General features: G+C 47.4%; 1 protein-coding gene across 1 annotated transcript in view; it reads right to left on the bottom strand.

Moving 5' to 3' along the window:
* The window catches only part of PIWIL1 (piwi like RNA-mediated gene silencing 1), a 245,590-nt gene that overhangs the window by 187,795 nt on the left and 45,238 nt on the right, over positions 1-12,557 (bottom strand). Inside the window, 1 exon segment of the mRNA XM_029571500.1 lies at positions 9,126-9,251. Coding sequence (XP_029427360.1) covers positions 9,126-9,251 — 126 coding nt within the window.

Raw genomic sequence — 12,557 nt, 5'->3', positions numbered from 1 at the left:
ACTTGCATCTCTTCAGTATTTACATTACCAAAGCAGAAATACGTAATTAAACAATAGTCAGATCAAGCAAGGACAAGAATACCAAACTACTACATATGATAACCAGGAAAAGGAGAAGTAATCTGTAATCTTCTGCAGCACCTAGGAAATCAGACAAATTGCTGTGAATAGAAAACGAGCGGACTCAAGAAAAGATACTGGACACCTCTCCCCCACAATAGGCGGGCATCTGGACTGATCTGTGGTACCTGCTAATTTTCATTCCTGTAGTAAGAACCAATTTTCCTTTCCCTGAACTTTCCCGGATCAGTCCAGACTGCTGGAATGTACCAAAGCTTCCCTGGGGTGGGACCTTGAGAGTCCCGCTCGAATGACACGTTGCCAAAACAGTTGACGTCCGGTACTTGGACATCTAAATGGTAGTGTCTGGCAAAGGTGTGCAGAGACTTCCAAGTCACCGCTCTGCAGATTTCCTGCGGTGATACCAACTGGCACTCTGCCCAAGAAGCAGCCTGTGACAAGATCAAACATACTTTTAACCCCTCCGGAACAGGCCGTCCACGACAAAAATAAGCGGAAGCGATGGCCTCTTTTAACCAAACAGGCAATGGTCATTTTTGACCTTTCTTAGCACCACTCAACAGAACAAAAAGATGACCCGAAACCCGAAAAGGCATTAGTGACCTCAAGGTAATGCAAGAGGACTCTCCTGATATCCAAACACCTCAATTCTCTAACATGAGGGGCATCCCGTTCAACAGTAGGAACAGCCGGAAGTTCCACTGTCTGATTTAAGTGGAAAGCTGAGACAACCTTTGGAAGAAAAGGATGGAACCGTACTGAGCAAGATCCCAGAATCAGAAATCTGTAAAAAAAAGGCTCCCTACAAGAGAGGGCTTGAATCTCAGAAACCCTTCTAGCTGAGCAGATAGCCACCAAAAACACTGTCTTAAGAGTTAAATCCTTTAAAGGTGGCCTTCTTGAGGGGCTCAAAAGGAGGTTCACATAACACCCTGAGCACCAAATTAAGACTCCACAACAGACATACGGAACGGAATGGAGGATTCAAATGCTTTGCCCCTCGAAGAAAAACGAACCACATCAAGATGGCCCGCCAGAGCCGCACCCTCAATCTTGCCTCTCAGGCATCCCAAGGCTGCCACTTGCACCCAGAGGGAATTAAAACGACAACCCTTTGCTGAAGCCTTGTTGTAGGAACGCCAAAATCTGTGCCACAGAGACTTACGAGGAAAAATCCCTTGCTTGCGACACCAAGATTCGAAGACCTTCCACACCGGGGCATGTTAGAGAAGTAGAGGTCTTCCGCGCCCGCAGGAGAGTGGAAATGACATCTTCCAGATAACTTTTCCTCAAACGTTTCCTTTCATAAGCCAGGCCGCTAGACAAAAGCGATCCGCCTGGTCAAAAAACATAGGACCCGACACAGCAGGTTTGGAAAGAGGACTCAGGCGCAGGGGACCATACACAGCCAGATAGACTAGGTCCACGAACCATGGTTGCTGAAGCCACTCCAGAACTACCAGGATTATCGTCCCTTGGTAAACTTCTATTCGTCTCAGAATCTTGCCTATCAGAGGCCATGGAGGAAACACGTATAGCACAACATCGTGGGGCCAAGGGAGCACTAGGACATCGACCCTTTCCGCACAGTGCTCCCTTCTGCGACTGAAGAAACGCGGTGCCTTGGCATTCTTCTGAGTCACCATCAAATCCAAAATGAGGATTGCCCCACCAGTGAGAGATCAGTGTCATTGTGTCCAAGGACAGCCTCCCATTCTCCTGGGTCTAGCTGTTGGCGGCTTAAAAAATCCACCTGTATATTGTCAGTCCCCACTATTTGTGAGGCTGCCAACAGGACTAGATGCCATTCCATCCAGGCCATTAGCATCTCTGATTCTAAGGCTACCAGACAACTCTTGGTTCCCTTCTTGACGGTTGATGAGGGCTACTGTTGTCGCATGTCGGACAAAAACTCGCTTTTGGGTTCCAGCATGGAAACAGTTGTTGAAGGTTGACAACAGGTCTAGATCTGGTAGGCCCCAGCGGTTCACCAGAAGCAGAAGGCCTCGTCCACTACCTCCCATTCTCCTGGGGCCAAGTTTCTCCTGTTGAGGAAATCGGCTCTGATATTGTCCTTTCCGGCAATATGAGATGAGGATATTCTTAGGAGATGCAGCTCTGCCCACACCATGAGTGCATCTATCTCCTCAGACACCTGTTGACCTTTGGTTCCGCCCCAATGATTGATGTAAGCCACCACTGTCGCATTATCAGATATTATCTGGACTGCCCGAGCCTCAAGCCGCTTGACGAACGGCAGGCACACCAACCGAACCTTTCATGTCTACAGTCTGTTGATGTTTCATTGCTGCTCTGCTGCATTCCAGCGCCCCTGCACCACCATCTCCTGACAGTGAATACCAACAAATTCAGCATCAAAGGGAAATTCCCTTCCTGAGATGGTTCGCATGTAACCACCAGTCCAACTGGGATCTCACCTCTTAATGAAAGGAGCAGCCTCACTGCATAGTTCTGACTGTGGACTCCATCGGGAGAGCAAGGCACTCTAAAGAAGGCGCATATGTGCCCTCGCCCAGGGAGCCACTTCTAATGCAGGAGCCATCAACCCCAGGACCTGTATATAAGAACCCACGTTTGGAAGAACAGAGTTCCTCAGGGATCGAACTCACATCAACCTGCGGATCAGAGACTCCAGCAGAAACACTCTGCCCTGCATCAAATTGAACCCAGAGATACTCCAAGGTCTGAGATGGCTGCACATTGCTCTTGGCCAGATTCACCACCCAGCCTAGTTCCTGTAGCAAAGAAACTACCCTGTGGGAAGGGCAAAGATTCTCCTCCAATGTCTTGAATCACCAGTCATCCAGACAGGGGTTAACTAAAATGCCTTCCTTGTGAAGGGTCGCCACTAATTACCACCATGACCCTGGAAAGGCCCCGAGTACCGTGGCTGATCTGAAAGGCAAGGCCTGAAACTGGTAATGACAATCCAGGACAGCAAAGCGAAGAAAACGCTGATATTTCTGCCGGAAGGGAATATGCAGATATGCCTTCATCAGATACAGGAACATGGAGGTACTCCCCTGCTTGGACAGCCATGACAGAGTGCACATTTTCCATCCTGAAATGTGTGAATCGTAGATGATAGTTGACACCCTTGAGATCCAATATGGGCCAAAACAACCCTTCCTTCTTGGGCACCACAAAATAAATATACTATTGGCCCGTATTTCGCTGCAATTCGGGAACAGGAATCATCGTTTTCTGATTCAATAGCTGTTGTAATGTCAATTCCACTTCTACCATCTCCTGAGGGGAGTTGCATGGAGAGATTATGAAGACATCCGGAGGAATGGAAGAAATTCTAGAGCATATGTGTTCTGAATGACTAAGAAATTTCATTGGGAAGACTGGAGAACTCCACCTCCAGAGCCCAAATCCTTTCGAGGACCTCAGGGCGAAAGGACTGAGACCTGCAGAAAAGGACAGGATCGCTGGGAAGAACCTCCATATAAGGCCAAAAACGCAGATAGTCGAGAGTGGCCAGTTGCCCAAAAAGTCCAGGCAAAGTGTTTCTTGTCCTCTGGCAAATGAGGGACCTGGGTCTCTCCCCATTTACTTGCCATTTTTTCCAATTCACTGCCAAACAAAAGCGAGCCTTTGAAGGGCAGCTTAGTAAGGGTGGATTCTGAAACAGTATCTGTGGACCAGTTGCACAGCCAAAGCTGCTGTCTGGCCGCAGTAACTGAAGCCGCTCCTCTTGCGGCTATGCGTAACAAGTCACAGCCCACATCAGCCATGAAGGTGGCTCCCGATTTTATCATAGGTTCAAGCTCAGTCCCAATGCCACCAGATTCTTGACAAAACCATAAGGTAGCCCAAGCTATCAAGGCGAGACAAGAAGCAGTTTGCACATTCATTGTCACTGCCTCAAAGGCTTGCTTCAGAATAGTCTAAATCCTCCTATCCTGAGCATCCTTCAGTGCCACGCCTCCTTCTACCGGAATAGTGGCACGAACCCTGACAAAACATACTAAAGCATCCGCACTAGGGAAACGCAATTGCTCTATGGCCTGAGGGTCCAAGGGACCAAGATGAATCCCCCTTTAAAACACGCCTGTGGGGGGGAGAATCCAAGATGGCTCCCTGATCGGAAGCAAACGCTGCCCGCTCCTGCAATTTCTTAAAATTTCTTCGGTGAATTTCCTGCAGAACTATGCCCCACAAGAGAAAGGGGAAAGTTAGGGTATACCCACCTGAACCCCAGCTTCCCCCAGGTCAGCGGACTATTCCGCAGTTTACTTCGACCATATCGAAGACGAGGGCACAGAGCCCCACGGGAGGGACAGGAAGAGGAGATCCGTCACCCCCCGGAGAGATATCGCTGACCCTCCAGAGCCGCAATCATCTCCTCCAAGCAACGCCGAGCAAGCAGAGTCGCCAGTGAGTGATGTCATTGTGTCGACACTGACAGGTGGGCTCCTTGATGCTGCAACGGATCAGGAAAGACATTCACCTACCTCCATGCACCCGGACTCTGCGAGGAACGGAGAAAGAGGAGGAATGCCCCGTAGATATTGGCATCACGAGTAGGAGAGGTGAAGGTAGGAGGAAGCCTTTGTTAAAGCCCCTTGAGGTTAAGAAACTGGCGATTGTGACTTTAGACTCCCTGTGGGATCTGATCGTGGGGATGTCTAATGTGTTTAATGAGCAGGCCCAGTGAATGGAAACTACCTCCTTGAAAATGAACTCTGTCAAAAAGCAGTGCAACTTGAGAAATGAAGAACAAATAAGAGCACTACTGGAGGTTAAAAATGATGACTGACTCACTGTACATAAGAAGGAACAGATGTCTTCGACGCATAGACTGGAAACAGTTAAAAATTACTTAAGACAATTGAATTTGAGATTAAATTTCCCTAAAGTAGTTGGAGAAATTCCTTTAATAACCTTTAAAAGATCTTAGGGAAATATTAAAAATTCCCGAAGACCAGATACCAGCGGTGGAAAAGATATTATATCTACAACAGAGACAGTTTCAGATATCACCAGTAGGTAGTGTGGGGAATTTCAGTAATTTATCTGAATACTTGGAAAGCTCAGGTTATGAAATAGCCGAAAGAACTGTTCCTTTTGTCTCATTGTTTTCTGAATACGACAGAGCCCTAATAATGAAAAGTTACTTTAAATTTATTAACGTTATATATCTAGGTTTGATCCGTATATTTCATGATCTTACCAGAGAAACGCAGTTACGCCGTAAAGCTTTCCTTGTAATGCGCCCAGAAGCAGTTTCCTATTAAGTTACCCTGCTAAGCGTGTAATAAAGTACTCTGGGAATACCTATATTTTTTACAATCCTGAACAGCTACGGGAGTTCTTAAACACAAGAGTACATATCCCCACAAGTTAAGTCAGACCATAAAGGGAATGATATGGTTTTTCAGGTGAGCTTAACGTAAGCTTTATATTTCAATTTGTTTAAGACTCCTCATTATTTCTGATTCTCTCCCCAAGTAAATTCCTGGAAATAGAATAAGAGTATATTTTATTTCATGCTTTTGTGAATTATGTTAAAATAAGAGATTACATATAAGAAATTTGTTATGTTTCAAAGCAAAGTAATCTTTGTGTAAAATGAAGATAAAAAAAAAACACCCCACGCCTGTGGCACACTCCACTCCAGATCAAACTCCTCCTGGATAGCAGCCAAGAGGGGAAAGAAACAAGAAGTCTTGCACAGGGAGACCAAATTGGATCCTTCTTCTACGTCCCCAAGGTCTCAGGTCCAGCCACTCCGAGGGTCTGAGATAAGAAACCCAGCAACATCTCTCTGAAAGAAACAGAGAGGAGTTCGATATGGCTCCAAATCTGAAAGAATGTCCCCTTCCTCACCAGGAGAGCCACCTCCCTCATAATCAGTATCATCCTGATCCACCTGCATTCTAGCTGTCAGACTACACTGCGCCATGGCACTTGACTGTGTAGACAGGCAGAGTAGGTACTGCTGCTTCAGAAGACAAGCCGTGTAGAAATGTATGCTATCCCAGGAAGAATGCTACCCAGGAAAAAGACAGGTCCATTCCAGGCCCCATAGGCCCAAACTTGGCATCCTGCGACCCAGTGTCACCTAAGGACTTGACCTGTGGATCAATCAAGGGAGGAGACAACCCTACCATCTCCCCCTCAGTCCCACTCCTCTCAGACCGAGAAGATGAATCATCGCCGGCAAAATCAGAAGGAGGCAAATCTCCCCGAGCATCTAGGCAGCGCTGACACAGGTTTAAAGAAGGCTCTGGTTGAATCGCCCTGATGTGGCAAGCAGTACAGATAAATAAGTGCTTAGGTTTCTTTGCCATAGGCGCCATGCTGTAAGCGTGCAGACTGATGAAGGCTCACACCTAGCTTAATCACGCATATAAACGCACCCAAAACAAACGCATCCAAGCCTACACACCAAGGCCGCTTGTCCCAACTGGTTGCCTAAACTGAACGCACAAAGTGTGTGTCCAGAAGAAAGACCTAGACACACAGGCGAGGACACAGACACGGACAGCCTGCAGCAAAAAGCAGGCAAAACTACCCCGCAGTCTACCGCGCACCTGAAAATGGGAGAAACCTGGGAGAGAGGCTCAGCCCTATTGCTGCTCAATCCGCCAGGCCTGCACTCTCTCCTCACAGAACTCCCCAGAGTCGCGAGTGGGCAGTCAAACGCCAAGAAACCAGACCTTTCTCCTGCTGTCTTAGTAAGAAAACCTTTACCTGAGCTCAGTCCTCCCTGGCTGCAAGCAGGAATGGGTCCCAGCTATAGGGGGTGGGGAGAAGGCTAAAGCCTTCACCACCAAGCTTCTCTTGGCCTGCAACCACTAATTTGAATTTAGGTTCACAACAGTCAAGGACTGAAGGCTCTCTTCTGAAGGAGGGACCGCATGGTATCTCCTTAGGAGGCAAGTGATGCTACATTTGCATCTAGTCTTTCCATCTCCTTTTCTTTTTTACTCACAGGCAATCCCCGAAGGGAAATGCGTGTCCATCTGCTGGAGACTGACAATACGGGCAGGCTGATGTCAGGGCGGGACTATTTAGCTGTGACATCAGTTTTTGATCAGTCTCCAGCTGCTGGCAGAGGTGCATAACCCATTCATTGGGAGTGACTTACCCGAATGCTAAGGAAGGTAAAGATTTCCTGGAGATTATGGGAGAAGGCTCCTGCCTAAAGAGCAATGTCTCTTCACATGGAATAGGGTTGGGAGAAGAGGCACTCTTGATATCCCAAAGAAACCAAAGTTCAGGAGGTTTTTTGAGCAGCCATTGTGTTCCCCCATAGGCCTGCCCTACAATAAAGGCCTTGTGCAAAACTTGCACAAACTCCAAGGCAAAAAGGGACATCTGGCCTTGAGCTTCCTGTAGGTTTCTCCAAGCCTTCAGGAGACCATTCCAAGAGGCCTCCTGAAGAAGCAAAGGTCAAGGGAAACAGTGCCAGGCCCCACCCCTTTTGCACTCACTGAAAAAGTGGTGGCATCTTCTACAATTAAAAAAAAAAAAAAAATGACAATTACAATCCCACTCTCCACTTTTATTCTCCGACTCTCTCGTTAGTACAGGGCTATCCACTAGGTATCGCTTGCTTGAGCTCATGGATGGGGAGTGGTGGGGGAGGGAGGGGGGGGAATTTGAGTTACATGACTTGTTTGCTTTGTTAGCCATGCTTACTCTATGCTGTTGGATTGGTTTATGCCTTCAGCATGGTTTTTGTTACAAAATACGTAATAAAATTATAAACTGGAAAAAAAAAAACAGTTGGCAAGGTCTTTCCGCAGCAGGTCGCACTCTAACACCCCAACTCCTGTACCAAGGAGTCTTGTTGGGTAAGCTGCCCAATAATCACACTATAGACCGCTGAGGAACTCTGTAGTGGAGTCCACACATTTATTTACAATGATTTAAATGTTGCTTATTGCCTAAGCTCTAGGTAATAGGGATGTGCAGTGATTTTTCTCATTTCATTTTTAATGCACACTAATTTTGAGTTAGTGCGCACTAAAAATGAAACGACATGACAAAAGTGAGAAAACAAACAAAAATACAAAAATTGACTGCACATTCCTACTAGGCAGCATACAATAAAAAAAATTCATAAAAAGTGCAAAAAGGCTATGTATAAAAACATCGAAATGACAGAAAAGTAAGAATCATAAATAAATAAAACCTAACACCTAAAAATATCCAGAAATATAACATCAATGTAACAGAAGCAGAGTACAACCTTTAGGCTCTCCATGCTTTCCTTTCTCCCGGGTTCTCCAACAGCCATAGAGTCACTGGAATCAAGCCCATCCTCCCCCACCCCGAATCACCCCTCTGTTTTAAAAAAAATAAAAGCTTGGATCAGTTATTATGTCCAATGCAAAGACACCTTAAAACAGAGAGGAACTGGACCAGAGCCCATAATATGGGGAGTCCAAGAGGAAGGTGAGAAAAGAGGAAAAATCAATAGGCCACATCCCAAAAAAATGAATTTCTAATTTCTCATGGTCTCAGAAACCTTGAGGTTACCTGAGTCTATTTCCTCACCCCTATGGCTCTACTGGGACTTCCAAAGAACAGTCAACTGGGAATCCTCCAAAAGCTTCACCAATGCAGGTACAGTAAATGATTTTAAATAAATAAAATTCCTTATCCTGCCAAACCAGTCCAATCTTTGCTAATTTTCAACATTATTGCATAGGCAATATTTTAAAAATCGTGCTCTTAAAAAAAAAAAAAAATTAACTTGATTGACAGGCAAACGTTTTACACAATTTTAGCATACTGAACATCATGGAACTGCCATTCTACACAGTTTAAGATTCTTCAAACTAATTTAGTGCAAAACCGTAGTCTGGCAAGCTAGTTTTACTCTTAAATGTTAAGTTCAAGAATCTTGCTTTTTTGTGCCAACTGGGAATCACTGTTCATTTTGGGAATTAAGCTATGGATTCAACTTTACAACAACATTATACCTATATAATCTTTATTACAGATAAAAGATGGAGAATCATAGTAACCTCCCATCTTCCATCTCAATTGAGAACGTGCTTTACCTGTTTTTGAATCCTTCACATGCTCCAGGTTCTGACGAGTGTTAACACCCAAGTCATGAAAATCTCGTCGCCGTCCACCTCTTTCTGCTAATGACAATTCTTGGAAACCAGCTGATATTCGCAGCTCTAGATTTTTTGAAAAAAAGAAATAGGTTTCCAATTTTAGAATGACCTCTCATCCCCTTTTCAGCCACTGCCCTCTAGATTTGTCCCAAGAGTGTTTAAATTCCATTACGGTGCCAGCCTCCACCACCTCTTACAGTCAGCCATTCCAGACACTTTCTTCTTTGGTTCTTACAAGTCCCCTACTTAAAAAAAAATCCAGGTCCCCCCTCGGACATCTTACCACAAAGCACTGTAATAATCCAAACTACCACCAAAACTAGTGAGTCTGAACATCCAGCCACCTTAAACTCTTTGAGATATCCTTGATTTTGTGTTAGGACTCAAAGTAGGAATCTTCTTCACTAATGTGGACACTACTATCTGAAATATCTTATGCTTCTTAAAACCTCATTTAGGGGGGAAAAAATTACCCAAAGACCTGGAAAACTAGGCTTTACCAACAAGTTCTGGGGAAAAAAAAATCCAATCTATGCACATGGTCATGTGACTCACTTGTGACATTTATCTGATTATCTTCAGAGAGCTAAAGCAATCTGAATGCTTAAGCTTAGCTAATCAATCACATTTCAAGATCTTTCATAACCTGTGGTCCACTTTTTTGGCAATATCCCTTATTTGAGGGACATACTGCTCTAAGTCATGAAGAGCTTGAAACACATGAAGTGGCAGGAATCCCTGCCTACAGTTTACTGATATTACAGAACTGTAAAAAGAAACTTAATATAGGCCAGCCTGTTGGCTCAGTGGCAATACTATATACTGCCATGAGGAAGACCCCAGTTCGATTCCCAAAAGAAAATTATTCCTTACCTGCTAATTTTCGTTCCTGTAGTACCATGGATCAGTCCAGACAGTGGGTTATATCCCCCGACCAGCAGATGGAGTCAGAACAGAGTTTGAGAGCGTCAGCATATAGAGTAGTGCACCCTCTGCTGGAGCTCAGTATTACGCATAGCAAAGCCCAAAGCAAAACACAACATTTTGGATCCAGAACCGTACCCAAAAAGGAACAGAGAAAGATATAAGTAAACAAACGGTCAACAGGACCAGCAACAGTCAACTTGTGAGGACCTGTGAACAGTAACAATAATCAGAGACAAACAGAATGAAAGATACCTGGAAGAATCCGAGCAGGACCTAATGAAACCCCTAGTGGTGGGAGTCTGGACTGATCCATGGTACTACAGGAACGAAAATTAGCAGGTAAGGAATAATTTTCTTTTCCCTGTACGTACCTGGATCAGTCCAGACAGCGGGATGTACCCAAGCTTCCCTAAACTGGGTGGGGTCCTGAGAGACCTGCTCGGAGAACTTGATCGCCAAAAGAACCAGTGCACTGAGGCGCCAGGTGTAGTCTGTAATGTCTGGAAAAAGTGTGCAACGACTTCCATGTCGCCGCACGGCAGATTTCCTGGGAGGAAACGGAGCGAGATTCCGCCCAGGACGCCGCTTGGGATCGCGTGGAATGAGCCGAGACGCTGCGAGGCGGCACCCGCCCCGCCGTAATGTAAGCCAATGAGATGGCATCCTTTATCCAGCGAACAATAGTCGTCTTGGATGCCTGAGAACCTCTCCTCGGTCCTGACCAGAGGACAAACAAATGATCGGATACCCGGAAGTCATTGGTAACCTCCAGGTAATGGAGCAGTACACGCTTGACGTCCAGGAGCCGGAGAGACCGGGGTTCCTCTGGAGCAAACGCTGGAAGCTCCACCGTTTGATTGACGTGGAAGGCCGAGACCACCTTTGGTAGGAAGGATGGCACCGTACGAAGGGAAACCCCGGAGTCGGAGAAACGCAGATAAGGGTCCCGGCAGGACAAGGCTTGAAGTTCTGAGATCCGGCGAGCAGAAGAGATGGCTACCAGGAAAACCGTCTTGAGGGTCAGGTCCTTGAGGGTGGACCCCCTCAGGGGTTCAAAAGGAGGACCCGACAGCGTTCGCAGCACCAAGTTGAGGCTCCAAGAAGGGAAAGGATCCCGGACCGGTGGCCGTAGGTGTTTGGCACCCTTCAGAAAACGTGCGATATCCGGCTGAAGGGGTAGAGAGCAGTCCTTCTGTACCAAGACATTCAAGGCCGCCACCTGAACCCGGAGCGAATTATAGGCGAGACCCTTATCCAGACCATCCTGTAGGAAATGAAGGATCAGCGGGACAGTCGCCTCCATGGTTTGGACTCCGCGGTCGGAGCACCATGCTTCGAAGACCTTCCAAACTCGAACGTAAGCGACAGAGGTCGAAGGCTTGCGGGAACGAAGCATCGTTGAGATCACTGTCTCCGGGTAGCCTCTGTGGCGGAGACGGCGCCGTTCAAAAGCCAGGCCGCAAGACAGATGAGTTCTGCCTGCTCGAAAAATACCGGACCCTGGCGCAGAAGATGAGGAAGATGGGACAAGCGAAGTGGACTGTCCACCGTCATCTGAAGTAGATCTGCGAACCATGGCCGACGGGGCCATTCCGGGGCGACGAGAATTACAGTCCCTCGATGATGTTCCAACCTGCGGAGAACCTTGCCGACCAGAGGCCAAGGAGGAAACACATAGAGCAGTTGATCCGACGGCCACGGAAGGGCGAGGGCATCCACCCCCTCCGCGCCGCGCTCTCTTCTGCGGCTGAAGAAGCGTGGAGCCTTGGCGTTGAGAAAGGTCGCCATTAGATCGAGGCGTGGAGTCCCCCAACGACGGATGATGAGATGCATTGCCTCGTCGGAGAGAGCCCACTCGCCGGGGTCTAGCTGTTGACGACTCAGGAAGTCCGCCTGAACGTTGTCCACCCCGGCGATGTGAGAGGCCGCTATCAGGACGAGATTGCTCTCCGCGCACTCCATCAGGGGAGTAGACTCGAGGGAGACATGCTTGCTTCTTGTCCCCCCTTGGCGATTGATGTAGGCCACGGTGGTGGCGTTGTCAGAGAGGATCCTCACCTCTCTGTGTCGCACCAGGGGAAGAAAACGCTGGAGAGCGAAACGCACGGCTCTCGTTTCTAGGCGATTGATCGGCCACTTTGCCTCCTCTGGCGTCCAAGTCCCTTGAGTGGCGCTTCTTTCGCAGACGGTGCCCCATCCCGCGAGGCTGGCATCGGTGGTCACCACCACCCAATTGGGAACCTCGAGCGAGACTCCCCGAGCCAGATGCGAGGGGACAAGCCACCAATCCAGGCTTTTCTTGGCTAATGGTGGAAGCGGCAGGATCACCTGATACTCCTGGGAGACTGGTTTCCAGCGGGATAGTAGGGACGCCTGCAGTGGACGCAGGTGTGCAAACGCCCAGGGTACCATGTCGATGGTGGAGGCCATTACTCCCAGGAG

Source organism: Rhinatrema bivittatum, chromosome 11 (assembly GCF_901001135.1).
Source record: "Rhinatrema bivittatum chromosome 11, aRhiBiv1.1, whole genome shotgun sequence".
NCBI lineage: Eukaryota > Metazoa > Chordata > Amphibia > Gymnophiona > Rhinatrematidae > Rhinatrema > Rhinatrema bivittatum.
Note: the sequence above shows the minus strand (reverse complement) of the source record. Positions and strands in the feature narration are given on the sequence as shown.